This window comes from Porites lutea, chromosome 9, assembly GCF_958299795.1.
Source record: "Porites lutea chromosome 9, jaPorLute2.1, whole genome shotgun sequence".
Lineage (NCBI taxonomy): Eukaryota > Metazoa > Cnidaria > Anthozoa > Scleractinia > Poritidae > Porites > Porites lutea.
This window is the reverse complement of record NC_133209.1, coordinates 22,610,555-22,629,360: the sequence shown is the minus strand read 5'-3', so window position 1 is coordinate 22,629,360 and position 18,806 is coordinate 22,610,555. Positions and strand designations below refer to the sequence as shown.

The window sequence follows — 18,806 nt, the reverse complement described above, 5'->3', positions numbered from 1 at the left end:
TACGGATTTACCACTCCCCGCAGGAACGCGTGACGAAGCCCCTATAAATAACGTGTGTTTGGGATCCCAGGAGGCTACTAGGGGGGTGCTCAACGGAAACTTGGGTAGAGGTGTGCCTCCGAGGCCTTCAAAACCTGACTCTGTTTGAGACAAAGATCGTTCACTTCACCATCTTGCTTATTTCGTGACCCTGATTAATGTCGTTCCTCCAATACAGAATTAGAATTTTGGGGAAAAAAATTGGTGGTACTACACCCGTTAATAAGGATTTGTATGAAAAAAAAACCTATTGTTTCCGTAACCTACGAAAATGAAAGGATACACTGCTATTTTTGCTTACCTACATCCCCTGAGCTGGGTTTTCCGGTTTTTTCCGGTTTCTGTTTTCGGGTCGACTTATGCAATGGCAAATTGAATGGTTTTATGTTCCACTGGTCTCCGCTGTTAGCTGCGCTGTCTTCACATGCATAGAAAGTTACAAAGGATAAAAAATACCGCGTAGGAAACAACGAAACTGACAGATCTGAAGCAAATTAGGTAAGTTACGGTATTTTATAAATTTCAGTGCCAGTTTAAATTTCATTTTAGGTTAAAATTCGCCAGGGACGTCCTTAATGGCTACAATAGGAGCAAGGAGAAACGGCTGTGTTCGCAGGCGTAAATGTCCTTGTTTTAGTTTCTCTTCTTATTTGTGGGAATGTAATGTTATGATAACGAGTTTTAAACAAAGAAGAATATAATTTTATACCAGAGAGTTAATTGAACCAAAACAAGTAAACTTATCTGCTGTAAATCAAAAGCATGAAACATGAATTTTGATCACCACACTACAGCTTTCGGCTCTGCTCACCCCTCGCGCGGGCCCGTTCTCTCTTTCGCCCACTACTTCCAAGCGCCTGCTACACAGGTTATGTTTATTTTTTAAGCGTGTTAATCTGTCGTGAATATTCATATACCGTCCAAAACATCAAGTGTCAAGCCCGGGTGTCAAGTAACTGCTGATGAAATCGTGGTTGTGATATAAAATACTGAATTGTTGTTCATTTTATAGCAAGGAAATCTGTCAGCAACAAGGGAGTAACGGAGACGCAGAAGGAACTGTATAAATGGCTTTCCTGGTTCATGGGGAAAGATTTAGTAGCGAGAAAAACCTTGGGATTTTCCTTCCGAGATCGATATTAGTTGGACTGGTAAGTCTATTTGCGGCTGCAAATGTGCTTTTTCACTGTACAGAAATACGATTCATAGGTAGAAAACAGTCAAAGGAGCTTTTATTTTATATATTTATTTAGCGAAAAACGCTGTGGCTATATTTTTTATATGCCCGGCAGATCCAGCGAGTGATCTAGAGGCACTGTATTTTTTTTGGGCTAAACGGATATGTGTCAGGAGAATATGATTCGCTAACTGCTCTCACGCGATGTTTATATTTAAAGATTAAAGGTTCCTAAAATTTCAACCTAAACGGGCTTTTCGAGGAAGGTTCAAATACACACAATTTAAATGGACATCAATACTCTGTGCGAAGTAAATGTTTGAAAAAAATTAGATTCATTTTTGTTCGAGTGATTGAAGACGGGCTCAAAATAACCTGCTAGTCATTTGCATTTCATGAACAAAAAACTTTGAGATGTAAAAAAGTGGTCAGGAGGTGAAAATTTCAATATTTATGGTAGATATTTTGACGACAACGATTGCAAAAAAGAACTGAAAGAGAAGGATAATGTAATTTACGGTGACTGTAAGCTCTGACTGCAATTTTGGGCGCACTTGGGTGGCATTAAATAACGTTGATTATGCACACATTATTGTCTTGGAACAGAATTTCAACTGAACTACATCTGCTTTTTTAAATATTCACATTTTACCACTCTTCCTTTATACTGCGCGACGAACCCAAGCAAACTCAAGTGACCAATTTTTCGAACCTGCGTAAGTGGGAACCAACTATCCATGATATAGTCTGCTACACAGCCGTTTTTAGTGTCGGTACGCAACGTTCCTCGAGCGTTGCGTGACGACACTAAAAACGGCTGTGTAACAGACTATCCATGACATAACCTGCAGTGCAGGCGTATTTTGGGTGGGCGAAACCTTGTTCGTGTTCGTAATGTTGTCAGTAGCCGCCATCATTGATTTTATGACAGTGGAAGATTGGGGATAGTAGAAATATTAACCCTTGTGACTCGCCTCATTTCCTTCTCTCTTCGGGAAGTTTCGACATCGCGCTTTCGCGAGCAAATTGCGCGCTCAAAGAAAACGCCTGCACTGCAGGCTATCCATGACACTGACTGGCTAAAAAAAAAAAAAAGTAATTTTACTTTTTCGCCCACCGCGAGTGGCTCTGAGGAAAGAAGGACGACCGCTCGTGGTGTAATTCGACGATTTTTATCGCAACAAAGCACAACATTGTTTTGAATGGTTGCGATGTTGGTTTAACCTGCACTGACGCTGGGTTGCGCTAAAAATCGTCGCGGTGAATCCTCTCGTGTAAGATTACGTTTAGTCTCCTACGCAGCGGTTCTTAGGGATCGATAGTATCTCGGCCGGCTTGGTTTTGTCATTTGCCGATTTCAATGTATGCCCAGATGTGATCTGTGGCGCAGGCTACAAAAGCCCTAAAGTAACCTTGACCTTCATTTGCGTTCGTTTGCTTATCATTTTTATCAGGTTCATCTATGACTTTGTAAAATTTTTTCCTTGTTTTTCCCTATCAAGACGATATATCCTCTCAAAATATTATAAAGACTGCGATAAACTATCGAAACTGTAGCATGCGAGCGGTATATTTGCGGGGCACGAGAGTGCTACCCGCGGTACATGTTTCCTATTCACATTGAAGTCATTAAAGAAAACCAAACTCAGCGCTCATAACGGATTGACGCGTCTCTCTGGAACGGAGAGGGTTAGCCTACGAGCTACTGTAGCTCTCCATTTGAAGCCACACGCAATTGAAATTCTCTTAATGGACAGAGATCCACACGGGCGCTCTCACTAGAGGGTGAAAATTATTTTGGTCGTCTCCCTTGTTCGACATGCCTTGCTGTGGTTTTAAACTCGGCTGGTTACGAGCTCAATTGGTTGAGTAACACACGGAATGCCCAGTTTAATTCCAGGCTGGACCAATTCGCTGCCTTCACTCTGACATCTTCGAGGTTCTGGTCTTCTTGGCACATAACTGAAGTTGAAAACCCCTTGGCCCCTTCTTGTAACGTAACACTCTAGTGCATGTGTACCTCTAGCAGTTACCACCCCTACTTTCTATCTTTCATGGGTTGTGGGAGGGGAGGGCACCTTGCTTGAGACCTATAATTCCTGTTAGTGCCTATCCCCTCTGGGCGGGTCAGTGCCCAGTAAAGTTTGTAAAATTAGTAAAAACAACCGGTCCTGGGTAGCTGGAAAAACAAGTTGATGACCTGCATGACCTTTTCATGCCGGCAAACTGGGTGATATGTCTGAAAAAGCTTTGGAAGAACGTAAAATTTCTCTGCCAAGGGAGAGTTAGGGCAATTCTATATTCTATGGCTGCTTTTTCGCAGATAGCTAGCGAAACCAGCCATGAACAGTCGAGTCCAAGTCTCCCAGAAAGGAGATTCAGAACATGAAACTACCAGATGGCGTCCTGATAGCTGCTGGTCTTGGCTGGTGTGTGCTGCTTCTGGAATATCGCTTGTTATTGCCTCGGGGATTGGTTACAGCTTTGGACTTCTGCTGCCAGTTTTGGTAGAACACTTTGACACAACTCGGCAAGCGGCAGGTAACCCCACTGGGGTACTCCGGTGTTAAAGTGACGGGGATGATCGACAGATTTTTGCCAGGGATATAGTTAAGGAAAAGCTAAGCTGGCTTGTTTTATCAGTCAAGCCGGCTTTTTCTTTCACAAGTGTACCTTTAAAACTCATCCATGTCTTTGTTTTCCAAAGAAATTTTGAACCGGTGGTAGCTCTTTTTCAGCCGTTGAAATTAGTTGGCAGCCTGCTCTTAGCAGCATCCCTGTTTGTGGGTTCAAAATTTTCGATTCCGGGATTTTTTCTGGGGTAGGAAAATTTGGCAAGTATTTTTTTGGGGAAGCCTTGATTTAAGTACGTATGTTTCTGAAGATTGGTGTGGCACCGCTTGCTGTTCGAATAGTTAAGGGGTCAAGGTTATAGAATATGGGCAAAGGATATTTTGGGGATTAATGTTTGGTCCAGGGATGTGTTTGGGTTTCCTTAGTAGCCATAGGGATTAATTATTTGGGTTTTTATTATAGGTTTTGGTTTTGCCCTCTTTCGATCATCCCCTTTACTTTAACACCGGAGTACCCCCCTGGGTAGGTAACAGCAATCATCGAAACAAAATCCAAACGAAGGTAGGAGCCATGCTGGGAAAACCCTGCAATATACCGAGCGACAAATTCTTTTAACGAACAATTATGGAAGAATATATACAAAATTTTGGGATGTGATAGCAAATGCAGGTATCTTTTTTGGTATTCGCATATTTATATCATATTACCGTAATGGACGGGTTTCAATAGTTTTGTACCCGGGCTCTGTAATATGTCGATGCTGGGGCGACCCTAGACAGCTAGCTGGAGAATGTAAAGGGTTATTGAAATGAAATTTGACAGTACCTCTCAGTGTTATTATTTATTTTATATCATTGAATTCTTCACAATGAAATTTGTACGGTCCCTGATGGACCTTGCCCGGCAATAGCGATGAAATAGTTTTAATGGCGACACCTGATCTCTTAACCACAACCGTGTACATTAAAACGCAAGAGTCAAAAATAGGTGTTCAATTTGTAGAAAACTTTTAAGGAGATTTTTACTTTGATGCGGAGGTAAATTGAAAAAATAAAACTAGAAGAGCATATTTCACGACCTAACCTTACCGTAGATGGATTTTTAGGACAAAAAAAATGTTGAAATTTTGCCGGTGCAGATACCTTAAGAGAATTTTTCGGAATTGAAATGTACTAACTGTGACAGAGAGCCTGTTCACAGACTAGAACATTTTATGCAGTTCTCGGAGTATTGTTTTAAAAAGCATATGTAATTCTTGCGCAAACATTAGCAAATCACATGATTGATTCCAAGGTCAATTTTGAAAACCGGAAGGGACTCTGTGGGTTTTTTTTTTCTTCAAAGAAAAAGGGATTGTAAGTTCAGAGGGATGCTGCCTTGTAAAAAAAGGCGGGGGTGTATCGTCGGTGAATTGATCTTTAATAAACCCTTCTAATGGATGCCAGTCTGGTTAGATTTCATATGTAATTGGATTAGCCTATCAACACTGTATTTTCCTCACGCACATCCATGACGTACTCGCATGGGTACAAAATATCGACGTCCCATCCTGATCACCTAAGTGATGCCAACATCTACAATTTGCACATGGCATGGGAGTCTGCATAGGGAGTAAAGTTCCCGTAAATCAAAAAATTGATATAAGCTGTGCAATTGATCCTGATCATTATGGCAGATAGTTTTCAGTAGCCGCGTTCACCGCTTTTCCCCATATTTAACAGTTTGACCTGTGAATGTCGTTGAGGTGTCTCGAATAACGGACGTGTTGACCTTTTTGGTGCAGCCTGCATGGCAGGTGCAAAAAAGGCCTGCCAGGCAAGGTTTGTTTGGTAATAAAATTGAACGATGGCGAATTTTGAACCAATTAATCATCGTCATCATCATCATCATCATCATCATCATCGTCACCATCATCCATATCATCATTATCATCGTCATCATCATCATTTATCAACACCACCTGGCATATATCTTGAACCAAGTCACAACCGAATGAAGGTTCTACCGATTTCAAAAACGAATTCAAACTAGTGGGACGTTCTATGAAGTAAAAGCGAGGTTTGTGACTGAAAAACTCGAAATTAGCCTTCCACCTAAACTATCTATCGCACTGACAGCGATCTGCAGGGCGTAAAGAGAGAGGGTGTTCACGTAAAAAACTGGCAGACTGGAGGGTTATGTGCGAATAGCGTACAATTTTAATTTGCGAAGGCCTTTCTTCCAAATTCAGCAACATTTAACATACTTTACGTTGAAGTTTTTGTATTAATTTTCCGTTTTAGTCTTATTTCGATTGTTGGCTTTCTTGTTACTCTTTTTTTTAATGATAGTGTTATTTTTGTTGTGTTTCAGCATGGATTGGTTCACTCAGTATGGCCTTTGGCTATTTCACATGTCCTCTCGGTTCCTATATCAACGATCGCTTCAGCTACAGATTCACCGCCTTGCTGGGCTCATCATTTGGAATAATCGGCTTCCTTCTTGCATCAGTTTCTTCCCGACTATGGATGATGTACCCCACATTTAGCCTCATATCTGGGTGTGGTCATCGCGCAGTCTACAACTCCTCTATTCTGGTGGTCCTGCAATACTTTGTCAGACGCCGTTCGTTGGCTGTTGGGATCATTACGTCGGCAACGGCTGTTGGCATGCTTGGAATAACTCAATTCACCCAAGCGCTTCTGAGTGCATTTTCATGGCGAGGAACTTTAAGAGGATTTGCCCTTCTCTACGTTATTTGTGGATTGTGTTCTTTTGTCTTTGTGCCTCTTGACAAAGCATTAGAAAAAGATGCCGAAAACCTAACAACGAAGCCAAGACAAAAGGAAACGAGATGTCAACCCTTACATAAAAATGGTTTCTTTATTATTTTTTCGATTTCACTGATTATTGTTTCTTTGGGATACTACGTTCCAACTGTCCACATAGTGAGTACAGGATTTTCCTTCTTCTCCTCCTTCATTTACAAGCATTTCAACATTAATATCGTAATACTTGGCAGTTTATCCAGCTTAACCTAAGGTGCTAATTGTCTCAACGAATAATCAAGACGGCTGTAAGTGCAACTATTGCTGGTTAACGCAGACACATTTTTTAATGTTTTTTTTCATATCGCGATACTGGCGGCAGTCTATTCAGTTAGGTGGGGCACTAATTGTTTCAACTATTAAAGAACAGTCTTCTTCTTCGATGTCTTCTTCTAGTTCGAGTTAAAGTATGGACTGTCTGCCAAAAATAGTGGCTGTTGTAGAGAGGTGACGTTTACTGGAGGTTGGACTGTATGCCAGTACAAAAATTGGCGGTTATAGAAGATTATGAAATTTTTATTTTCCTTAATTTTATTTTTAATTACTTTCATCTCGTTTCGAGCAGCGAATTTTAAGAAGGGCCTCTAATATAATTTGGAGTAGCTCAAGTGCCCTTTCTTTAAGAAAAAGATTTTCCATGCTAATTCGCATCATTTTCTGCAGTTTTGATCGTCCTTGGCCAGTTCAACTTAGTTCATAACAAGTATGCAGAAGTGTATGTTATCAAAATACACCCCTCCAGATTGGGTAATTAGTATTCAAATTACATCCCAGGACTAATAACGTTCGTTTCTAATAAACGACGATCACTGAGCTGAGCATTGCCTAAGCAGCTTTGTGGAAATAACATCCTGTCTCCTTCCCCAGAGCAATTAAGATGGAGTAAAGAATTATGTTCTCTTTTTGTCTTTGTTTTCAACAGATCAAACATTGTCAACAAGAGCTCCATATCTCTGGGGAAAAGTCATCTATGTTGTTCATTTATTTGGCTATAGCATCATTCTTCAGTCGCCATATCTTCTGCACGCTGGGCGACTTCAGATGCTTCAACAGATTTCATCTCTATCAAGTGGCAATGACCATCAGTGGATTGTGTGTTATATGCCTGCCGCTTGCAAAATCATTCCACTCCATTGCTGCAATTTTCATTGTGTTTGGACTCATGGAAGGTGCTCAAATGGGTCAGTTGACTTTGCTGGTTTTGGAATGCGTTGGAAACGACAAGGTGAACCAAGCATGGGGTTACCTAATGCCCTTTTTAGGACTGAGTGTTGGTATCGGTCCTCCGCTTGCTGGTGAGTTGAAAACGTTAATCTAATTTATCGCCCAGAATTGGGCGACATGCATCCGGGATCTTTTGCACGCGCTAGCGCGAAAATGAAAATTCGTTCTAGATAACAAAGGGTAAAACAAAAGAAAATGGCCTCAGACCGACTATCAGGAGGCAAATTAAGCGGCTTTGGGAGCTTTCTACGTTAGTTTCGTTTTAGTTAGCGTATGGCTTTTGTAGATAACTTAAGTTATAAACTAAGGGAATAAGGGTTTTCGTGGTGTTATAACTGTAATAGAACCTGTTTGATTTTCTCTTGAAAATAGCCTGTTTTTATGCAGTTTTTGGAAGGGGGGTGAGTATACGAGAGGAAAACGAGAATATCCCGCTTGACAGTGTCGCCTGATAGCAATTTTAATTTTAAAAAAGGTGTTTGTGGTTTCTCTGTCAGGAAACATAATTTTGCTATGTCCCCCTAGGTGGACTGCTTTTTAAAGCCCCACGATAGGGTTTTGTATGAATTTGCTGGCCCCACCGTAGGGCATTTGCCGTTTTCCAAAGAAAACACTGGCAAACACCGGAAAAAATTTAAATGAAAAATGAAAAAGGTTACATTGGGGTGTCGCGATGATATTTGACCATTCTTTTCTTTGCTTACAACTCATTGGTTATTATTAAAATTTCTTCTGCAGGTTTAATGGCGGACAGGTTTGGCTCGTATACCCCATCGTTTTATACCGCTGGGGCAGTTGTAACCGTCGGAGCGTCGATTACATCACTTATGATGTTTGCAAAAAAGCAACCTGAAAACTATGACGTGAAGCAATCTTATGACGAAGAACATCTGTTTGTTAAAGGGCAACTTGAAAACTTTGACGCGAAGCAATCTTACGACCAAGAATTTCTGGTTACAGAAAAAGTAACTGTCCTTTGAATTAATAGACGAACCTTGCTTAAGACATTTGGCTACCATATAGATATGCCATGCATGATTTTCTGTTTCCGTTGAGCGCCGTCCAGCTTGATGAAAATCTTCGTCTCGAAGATTTTCATTGAGTACAACTGTTTCGAATTGAAGAGAATATAGTCAAATACAATCTGCTTAAAATTAAAAGTAGTGGAATGTACATCCCATTGAAGAAAAATTGGGTAGAGTATACCCTCCCTGATTTAAAGCAAAATAATGTTTGCTGGCACCTTGCTTTGTAAGCTTCAAATAATCATAGGTCAATTGCCTTAAAGGGGCTGTGTTGTGGCTCTATACTTCATATTGCCAAGTTTGCTTCCTTGTACGCATTGGAGCTAAAAGTCAACGAAGAAATCACCTGTACATCACAGCTTCTTGTCCAACTAATATACTCCCCAAGTGTTTTGCATCAAACGTGACAAACAACAAAAATGAACTTTGAAATACTGTTAGGCTAACAAGTTTTCAAACACCCCCAACCTCAATCCGTTTTTATCTTCTTCAAGTTTGTCCATCTGTGGCTCCTTTTGTGTACCCGACCTTCTTCTAATGTTTTGAGCTGTTATTTTTATGTTTTATGCAGTTTGGTGACGGTTCCTACTATTCGGATTTTGTTAAATTCCGTGACACAGCTCCTTTAAGATTCTTTTCGATCTCTCATTGCCTTTTTGCTCACATTTTTACGTAAGCATTTATGAACTAAACAGATACTTAAATGGTAAGACAATGATAACAATCTTTTTGGAGGCTAAGCTTTTTTTTTCGGAATTCCTAGTAAATATGATATTTCTTCATTTTATCGAGTCTTTTCTTTGCTATGCAAGCCTTTTTATGATGACCTAAAGGTGAGGTGTTACCCGAGACGATTTGCAACGACGATACGGCAACAACACTGGAACAATGTTGTACCAACTCAAAAAAATGTTCTCAACTATGTGCATCGCTCTGTTGCGCTCAAAATCGTCCTTGCGTGTAGCATAGCCTTAAGGTAAGGACAAAAGGCAATGACATCTGACCCTCCAATATGGTCCAAACTTTGTCCTTCCGAAGCTATTCGATTTTAGTTTCAGAGTTCAGGGCGCCTTAACTTGCATTTACGAGCAACTGTTTCACTCTAACAGCAAAGCTCCGAGGAATTTTCTCAAAATATTGCCAAGAGCGCTTTCATAGAAAAGATCCCGGTATTCTATTAAAAGAGGTTATGGCTCTTGGCTGTTTGGGTCAGATAGTTACTGGTGACGCATCCAATACTTGGTTTTGTCTTGCTTTGTTTTTAATAACTTAAAGGGACAGGTTCACGGTTCAGCGCATGCTCATTAATTAAATTACGTTTTTCCAATCTATTATTAATTCTATCGCTTAATAATCCCGCTCACATGTATCTCAGCGATCTCAGAGTGTATTTCAAAGTAGAAGTGTATTTCAGAGTAACGTGAAGTAGAATGTAGGAGTACTAAGATCGCAGAAAAATTAGTGGATTATGCCAACACTACCAACGTTGAATTTATTGTTGACCCGAGGGTTTTATTCCATTGATTAATTTACAGCTATTTCCACCTAAGTTGATCAACTGACTGCCAGGGCAGTGTCCAGATTGGTTCTTTGACAACATTACGACATGATCATATTGCTTTCATAGGCGATACAGCATGTCCCGGCAGAAAAATGGCATTTTGATTAATGAGCATGCGCTGAGCCGTGAACCTGTCCCTTTAAATTACAAAATTCTAAATAGAGCGTTTTGAAATGACGTCACGGCGGCCATACATAAGGCACAACAACGACGGCAAGGGGAACGTTCAATAGGTTCTATGAGCAAAACAAGAACTCTGCACGTCCGTCACGTTTTTTTTGTAAATTTCTTTGCCGGTTTTACACAACTACGACGTGAAATGACCAAATTTTGAGTTGACTTGGGAACCGCAACGGCCAAGCGATATATTGTTTACTATCTCTGATTTCGGACACAGTCCCCTCTCTTCAGTTCCAACCTAACTTCCCTCCTTTCAAGTAACTGGGTATCTTGGTTTTAGGGCGAAAAAAGTTTAAAACGACGCAAAGTGTTTTTTACAGCGACGTTTTCATTGGCGTCGCTGTTGTCGGACGGTAAGGTCTCTATTTGCGTTTCAATGAAACGGCGGCCATAACAATCATGGAGGAGTTGAACTCTTTTCTTATGCAAACGCTTTCTTTTGCTCCAATAAATTACTAGTAGCATAGATTCTAGCCACGTGAGTAAAAGTTACTTTTGAGGAAAAATTGGAAGCAGGTAAAATCTTACTCTGTAATCTCCAAGGAAAATTTTAAACTTTCAGAAAAATAGTGAAATCTTTGATTGCACTGCAAAACAGACCTCTATTTCATTCTTTCTTCTAAACGTGCAGTCATTTGTATTTTTGGAGCTTATGGTCTCCTGAATATCTGTGAATATTTAAACCGTTCAAAACGACTCTGATAGAATGACGTGTGTGACTTATTAAATATCTGTTTCTGGTTTCTATATGAGGGACGTGCTGGGAAACTGTTTAAAAGGATTTTCCTGCTCCCATTGAAGGAATTAACCCTGACATCTTTCTTGATACAACAATATTTAGCGGTAAATTCTTTGGTTTGCAGCTCTAAATGTGCTTGATTTAGGGCGGGAAGGAGCGATCTGAAGCAATTTTTTTTGTACGTTTTGACGTCCTCCTCAAACAACAGGAACCTTTGTGGGACAGTCAGACCCTTTCATCTAAAGAAATTTGCCAAAAAACCTAAAGGATCGGCCATTATTATTCATCCAAACTATTTCTCCATTTCCGCGGATTGGCTCAAGTGGCACGGCTAAATCTTCATAACCAGCTAGCATTGACCAAATTTGGAAGATGTTTGCGATATTCAGAAGATGACGTCAAGAGTACAGGGTAATCGTCAAATAGGGACGACAACCGAAAAAAGGTACAGCAAGAACAAAAGATGAAACCGGATTTCACACGTTTCGCGAATATCAAGCTAGGAGAAACAGTTGAACTACTGTTTGAAAACATAGCAAGAACAGCAAGACTATTTCAAGAGTGAAGACTATCTGCCACAATAAACATCCCTTTATATCCTAAACGTATTAAGTATGGTAGCTTTGCTATGCATTCTTTTATTTTTGATACATCATAATCAAAACCTGTCTTCCCCAACGAACCTCATGGAAGTAAATAAATACATATAAGAGGGTCTCAATGGGGTGGTGGCTTTTACGGTTATCGGCTAAAATTTTGGCTCTTTTACGGCTATCGGTTAATTTTTTTCAGTTACGGTTAACAAAAAAGTTAAAAATTAACTTCTTTTGTTTCAAAAAGTTAAATATTAATTAACCTGTATTTTTTTCTATCTTTAAATCGAAATAAAGGTCTTCGGATCATCTCGGGATGAAACAAACTATTCTTTTGAAAAATTTTAACATTTGATAGATCACACTTTTTATAAAGTATTTCACTTCTAATATTATTTTACACATAGAAATGTCAATAGTCAAATTAAAAATATTCTTGTGAAAAAGCAAAAGCGAACACGCAAACGTCCAACTCATGGCCGGGGCGCGACATTCATTATAACAGAAATGGCCGTGTTCACACTAGAGACGTATTACTCGTGTGAGACGGGTTATCCGTTTTATGATTCGTGTCAGATAGGTAATACTTCTTAATTTGAAACTGGAATAGTTTTAATTTTGAATGAACAATCCGCCTGACTTTACCCGTCAATTTCGACGGACAGTTTCAAGACGGGAATATCCGTTCCAGATAGCCTGTGTACAGCCCCACCCCCCCCCCCCCCCCCTCAGAAAAAATCGGAGGAGGGGTGTCTGTGGGGAGGGCGCGACTGTACACAGGCTAGTCTCAGACGGATAATCCATCTCTAGCTCTAGCGTGAAAACGGCCAATAACAATATTCCCGTGTCCAGTGTTTTTGAATGATAGCGAAGGACTGTACGGATCGACTGTCTGCCGTTGTCTTGTCCGTAGGCCTCATTATTCCGCGCGGCTAATGTGTTTCGGGTCACGTGGTCCTAGCGAGTTTGCCACCGAAATGCCTTGACCGAGATTGGGCGGGAATATGCCGTACAGGGACTAGGCATGGCAATGTCTACCATAGCGTCAAAGAAAAACAGGGAAATGTTTTTTATCGGCAACACAGTGACATCTCTTCGTGTTGTTTCACTAGTGTTTTGAGGGCACGACCTCCTGAAAATCGCAAATATTAATCCCCAGCAAGAAGCCACACTTTCGCTATGGAAAAAATTAGTTCCCCGAGAGAGTGGCGGAAATGGAGCCAAGGTCTTGGTCAATACCTAAAAGGCGCTTTACCTAACGTGCGTACGGAGCCACACTAGCCGGGAATAAAAAACGCAACCATAAGTGAGGGCTGAGTTTAGTACCTTCCTTAAAAGTAGCAAATCTAAGGAACAGTTTCTTTTACGGTTAACTCTTTTTTACTCTATTTACGGCTAACGGTTAAAATTTTTCAATTTTTACGGCTATCGACTAAATTTTTGGCCGTTTTACGCCTATCGGTTAACCCCATTGAGACCCTCATATAAGTCAGCATATTAAACAGGGCCCAGTTGTTCGAAAGTCGATTAGCTCTAACCCGGGTTAAAGTATAATCTGGGTTTCTTTTTCCTTTGTTTAAAAGAGTTATCTCAGTTAATTTTCTTTGTTCTTTTTAAAGCATCCAATCATGAAATTGTAGACAAAAAACTGAATTTACTTCTTAAGCATTCATATTTGAAATCAAACTCGCTTTAACCCTGGGTTATCTTAACCCATGCAGGTTTGAACAACTCGGTCCTCGAATTAAAAAACGTAGTATGAAACGATTCTAGACAACTGACACTTTTTCTGTAACCAAGAGTTCTTCTCCGATGGACAGCAACACTTCAGTCCTTTCTGGTTGTTGTTTCACAAATGCCATAAGTGATGTAATCCATGTCCCCGCTATCATCACTGCGCCCGTGGTGTAAAATGTAGGATTATAAGAACCAAGTCTGTCGGCCATAAAACCTTGAAAAGAGGAAAGAGGATTTCAGAAAATCAAAGTATGCAGGGCTAAAACCATACACTGCGTTTGCTCGTGATTGATCAATGAACTTTCCACATATAACCTCAGTGTAACGTTAGAATATGCAAATGGTTTTCTTGGTTAAATAGTATGTGTTAGAATATATCAATACAAGCAGAGGTGTGTCAAGGTCGCCTTTTAAGAGAACGGGCAATTTTTATTACTCTATGTATACGGCGTGAATAGTGCCCTTGAGACACTGCGTCACCGTAACGTCTAGACAGGGCCTTTCGAAAAGACGCTGGAACAAATGATAAGTCTAAACTCACCAGCAAGAGGTGGTCCTATAGAAACAGACATGCCAATAAAACACTGCATCACACCCCAAGCCTGATTGATCTTGTGTCTTCCCACGCATTCCAAAACGAGCAAAGTCAATTGCCCTAACATGGCGCCTTCCATAAGTCCGAAGACTAGCATTATTGTCGCCAAAGAACCAAATGATCTCGCAAGCGGAAGACACATGATGCAAAGGCCACTGATGGTCATTCCAAATTGATAAAGACGAATTCTCTTGAGGCAATTTAAGTCTCCTAACTTGCAAAATAAGAAGCGGCTGAGAATAGATGCTAGAGCCAAGTAGGTAAACAGCGTTGCAGCTTTGTTTCCTGCAATATGAAGTTCTTGCTCAGAGTGTTTGACCTGAAAAATTAAGGGGCAGAGGACAAGTTAGAAGAAACCTTTTATTATAACAATTCAATCATACTCTTGTTAAGAAAGAGATAAAGAACGGAGCCTTTTAGTCTGACAGTTACCAGTTCATCTGTTTGACAAAAAGAAATATGGGCAGTCAGTCTAGTCCATCAACTGGCCAGTCATCAGCCTTGCAGCCACTCAGCGAGTTTTTTAGTTTATCTTCTTTTTAACAAGCCTTCAGTTAGGTAGTCGGCGAGTCAATTTGTGTGAGTGGTTACGTCACTGAGTCACTCTTTCACTTCGTACTCTCCGTACTGGGTAAGGTCAGTCATTTAACCAGTTAGTCAAGTCAGTAGTTGGATAGTCTGTCGGATAATTCAGTTATGTAGTCCGTTTGAGTCGAGAAGACAGTGAAGAGATACATGAAAAGAAAATAATTGTCAGAAGTTAAGAAAAACACACTGACTTTTAATTGTGAGAGGATGTTCTAAGCATGCTAAAAGAAAAGTATTCCTGGCATCTTACACAAATCGCCCTTGAATTTTAAACATTCAAACCTTTATATAACCCACCTTATCTCGAGAAACTGAGAAGTGCTTCTGATTGGTTGAAAACTTGCTTCAACCCACAGATCAGAATGGACCACGACAGGAGCCCATAACCCGGAGCGAGCAACTTCCCTGCGCTCGTGTCACAGTGTTTTCACGGAACAGTTTATTTTTTAGAACGGTTTTGGTGCAAATTTTTTGGCTCTTGATATCTTTTAAAAAACCAGTCAGCAAAACTAACAGAAACCTACAGGCCTAAAAAATTTTCCTTTTTTGCCTTTTAATAACGTTTAGTTTTCCTTGTTCATATCTATTTTCGCGGGTAAAAGTGCCCTAAAATGTGACATAGGCCTATTACGAGAGTTGATCGCTCCAGATTATGGGCTCCTGACTACGAGCAGTTTCTCTTTTTTCTTAGTCCGTTGAGCGAAAAGCGCGCGAGACACGCAAATCGCCTCTGGCGGCTTCGCCGCTCAACGCTCGCGTGCACGTGCACTCCCCTCACTAAATTTCAAGAAAAAGAGAGACTGTTCGCAGTCTAGATTAGAGGCCTTACCCAGATCTGGGAATTGACCCGTCATCAGTGTGGAATTTCTGCACTCGATCGCTAGACGTAATTCGAGGGAAAGCCGTCGGTGGTATCACTTAATTTTGGCTGCATTTTTCTCAGGCTAGTAATCCCTTTTTTAATTCTTGCAGTCTTAAATTACAGTCCACCACATGACAATTTTGTATACAAAATTATGTCACATAGAGAATTAGTCTTCTTGGAAGCCAGAAACTTTGCTTGACTCAATCCCGAATGAATGGATGTATGGATGTAATGTAATGAGTGTATGTATCGAGTACTTACTATGTGCATGATTGGAACGTAGTTAGCCAGATGATTGACAGCTACGGAAGCTAGTAAGATTAAGAACGGCCGATTTCCAAGTAGAGATAATCTCCTTGTCTGTTCCACCGGTGGCTTCATAATCATGTCCTTGTCCCAGTTATTTACCTCTGACGGATGGTCCAGCGGTACAAAGACAGCTGAACACAAGGCACATACAAAATACAGGCCAGCAAGGCCTCTAACAGCCCATCGCCATCCAAATTCATCTAACCAAGCCTGTGTGAGTTGTGTTACTGCAAGGACACCAATTGCTGGTGACGATTGAACAATCCCAACAGCCAACGAGCGCCATTTGATGAAATACTGGAGAACTACTAAACTGCACGAATTATATGAAGTTATATGTCCGCAGCCAGACATGAATCCATACGTGAGGTACATTAACCAAAGCTTAGAAGATAAGGATGCTAAGAGAAAACCGGACATTCCTGCCAGATTGCCCAGCGCGGAAGTGAATCTGTAACTGTAGCGATCACTGAGATACGAACCAAGAGGACTGAGGAGATAACCAAATGCCAGATGTAAAGAACCAATCCATGCTGAAATACAGGCACAAGAAAGACATACACAGTGAACCTCTCTAAAACTTGCATGGACATTCTACCCTAGCCCTGCGCCTTCTTATTTTGGAGAGCTTAAGCAAAGCTTAATAAAAAGTTGAAAAACAGTTGCACAATCTAGCCGGTGGGTGCCTTACGCTCTGTTCATACGTCGCGATTTAGTCGTTCCGACCTTAGCCCTTGAATTAAGTTCGACAAAAGCACGGCAGAAGCACAATGTCGGAATAAAGGTTTGAATTTGGACCGGCTCTGCCGTGTTACACGACTCTGGCATAGCAGTGATTCAAACGTCGTGCTAATGCCGTGTTGAATTAAATTGATTCATAAAATTTGGAAATGTATTTATTTTGTTTTATTTACAACTGCCTTAATATCACGTTCCCCTGTTAAGCTTCTCTTGGACCCAATTACAACTGAGTTCGGCCAACAGAAACACGAAGTAAAGACTGGGCCTTAGTCAGGAACACAAACCAAAGAGGAAACAGATTGCCTCGTACCCAGGCACGTTCTAGCGGATTCGAGAGGGACTGCAGCGATTTTGGTTCCGCGCTATGTATCATGGGAAAGGCAAACATCTCGCTTACCCTTCCCAGCGTCCTTTGCGTCAAAGCTAGACGTTCCCATGGTCCATTGCGCGATAATCCTTGATCGCTCGCGGTCGCTTTTTCAGGTTTCCAAACACTTGAGACACTAGGAACTAGGCAGGGAAACAGTAATTCTGCACTGATTAGACATGACAGGGTTTTCCGCCGTCTTATCACAGGTTTCTTTTCTGGCCTGGGCAGTAATAAGGAGTTTTAATTGCCTAGCGGCACTGCTTGTATCAAGGTTATTACCTGCATCAAAACGGGTCACTCCAAAATCTTCCATCAATGGAGATAATAACAAACCAAAGCTGCCAAAGATACCCCCATTAAGAACAGTTGTTATTGCTGAGGCGGCACACACCAGCCAGGACCAACAGCTATCGGGACGCAATAATCTGAGCTCCTGTACTTCCTCTTTCCGCTCCACACATAGCTGTGCTTTTGTGTTTTTCATAGTGGTGTCTAGCAGCGCGCTGAAAGAAAATCATTTAAAATGACCTCGGATTTACTAGGTTATTCTAAGCTGTTTTATAGTGGTAACATTTGGGACTAAAATAAGCCTTTCAAATAAGCCTTCTCCCTCTAATAAGTTCTCCCCTCCAGTTTTCAGGGGAAGAAGTTAATAGGGCTCCTGATAAGGCCTATTAAGCCCCTCGCCCCTCCCCCCTCCCCTGATTATTCTTAACTAATAAATCAAACACGACTGTAAAACATCGAGTGGACTAATCCAGGATAACTTGTTTATTCTTCTGATCTTCTTGTACTTGAGCTTTTCCACTTTGTATTCTAGTTCTTAAATAACCCACCCCCGTCTCTATTAAGCCCCCCCTCAAATGGGCCTAAAATAAAGAAGCCCCCCTCCCCGGGGGGGGCTTAATAGAGGTATTCAAATTTTGACATTTGACGGGAGATTCAATGGCTGCAATACAGTAGCGTAAACCTGGGGGATGGTTGCTGTAATAGAGAAGTTGCACGGGGGAAATTGACCTTTGTTCGTTTTTGCTCGTGTATTGATTTTTTACTTGGCTTTGCAACGCTTTGCAAAATTCTTCCTCTCATGTATGAAATTGCACAATTAGTAACCTAAAGAACAAATGTAGATTTCTAGCTCATTTTTTTCGACTTAGACTTGTTAGACCTGACTCAGTTTAACGTCAGGTATCTGATTTATCCGGTTTGATTAACGTGCCCCTGAGTCACGCACGAGCTATCACTCGATAAACCACTACGACTCAGCTTGTTTTCATAAACCCTTGGGTAATTCTAACTGAAGGTATAACACTTTCAAGAGATTAGGGAAAAGAGATTTCGTAGAAATTCTCTAAATTTTCCAAAGTGCAGGATATTTAGTCTATTTGAAGCCCGGGGGGGGGGGGGGGGGTACTCCCATACATTACCTATACGGGTATGTGCCGCCCAACGGGGTCGTGATTTTGAAGCTCCTGATTTAGAACGGGGTATCCATTTCAGAGGCGTTTTCTAGAACGGGGTATAATATTTAGAACGCACGAAAGCTCCAGTGTTGTAAGCGGCCATTTGAAATTATTCAATGACAGATTGCTTTTAAAAATACGGTTCAATACGTTAACAAGCAAACTGTTGTACTCTTGTTACACCCTGTGTTTTAGCGTGCAAGGCGGATGATTTTGGCG

The 18,806-nt window shown here is 40.9% G+C and overlaps 2 protein-coding genes across 3 annotated transcripts; one reads left to right on the top strand and one right to left on the bottom strand.

Annotated features, from left to right (window-relative positions):
* The first annotated feature begins 406 nt into the window (after positions 1-406).
* LOC140948332 (monocarboxylate transporter 10-like) lies at positions 407-9,607 on the top strand. Of its 2 annotated transcripts, XM_073397561.1 has the most exons (6): positions 407-537; positions 1,052-1,190; positions 3,540-3,757; positions 6,143-6,717; positions 7,520-7,892; positions 8,560-9,607. In XM_073397561.1, exons 3-6 carry the CDS (start codon positions 3,559-3,561, stop codon positions 8,799-8,801), a joined length of 1,389 nt encoding a protein of 462 aa, XP_073253662.1. In that variant the 5' UTR covers positions 407-537; positions 1,052-1,190; positions 3,540-3,558; the 3' UTR covers positions 8,802-9,607. The 2 variants fall into 2 exon arrangements, with proteins under 2 accessions (XP_073253662.1, XP_073253663.1); XM_073397562.1 differs by lacking the exon at positions 3,540-3,757 and having other exon boundaries at positions 8,560-9,606.
* Positions 9,608-13,406: 3,799 nt separating this feature from the next.
* LOC140947905 (monocarboxylate transporter 10-like) lies at positions 13,407-17,659 on the bottom strand. Its single transcript, XM_073397122.1, has 4 exons — positions 17,404-17,659; positions 15,966-16,546; positions 14,198-14,570; positions 13,407-13,870 (listed from the first exon to the last, which is right to left on the bottom strand). The coding sequence occupies exons 1-4, from the start codon at positions 17,606-17,608 to the stop codon at positions 13,689-13,691; spliced, it is 1,341 nt and encodes a 446-aa protein (XP_073253223.1). The 5' UTR covers positions 17,609-17,659; the 3' UTR covers positions 13,407-13,688.
* Positions 17,660-18,806: the final 1,147 nt, after the last annotated feature.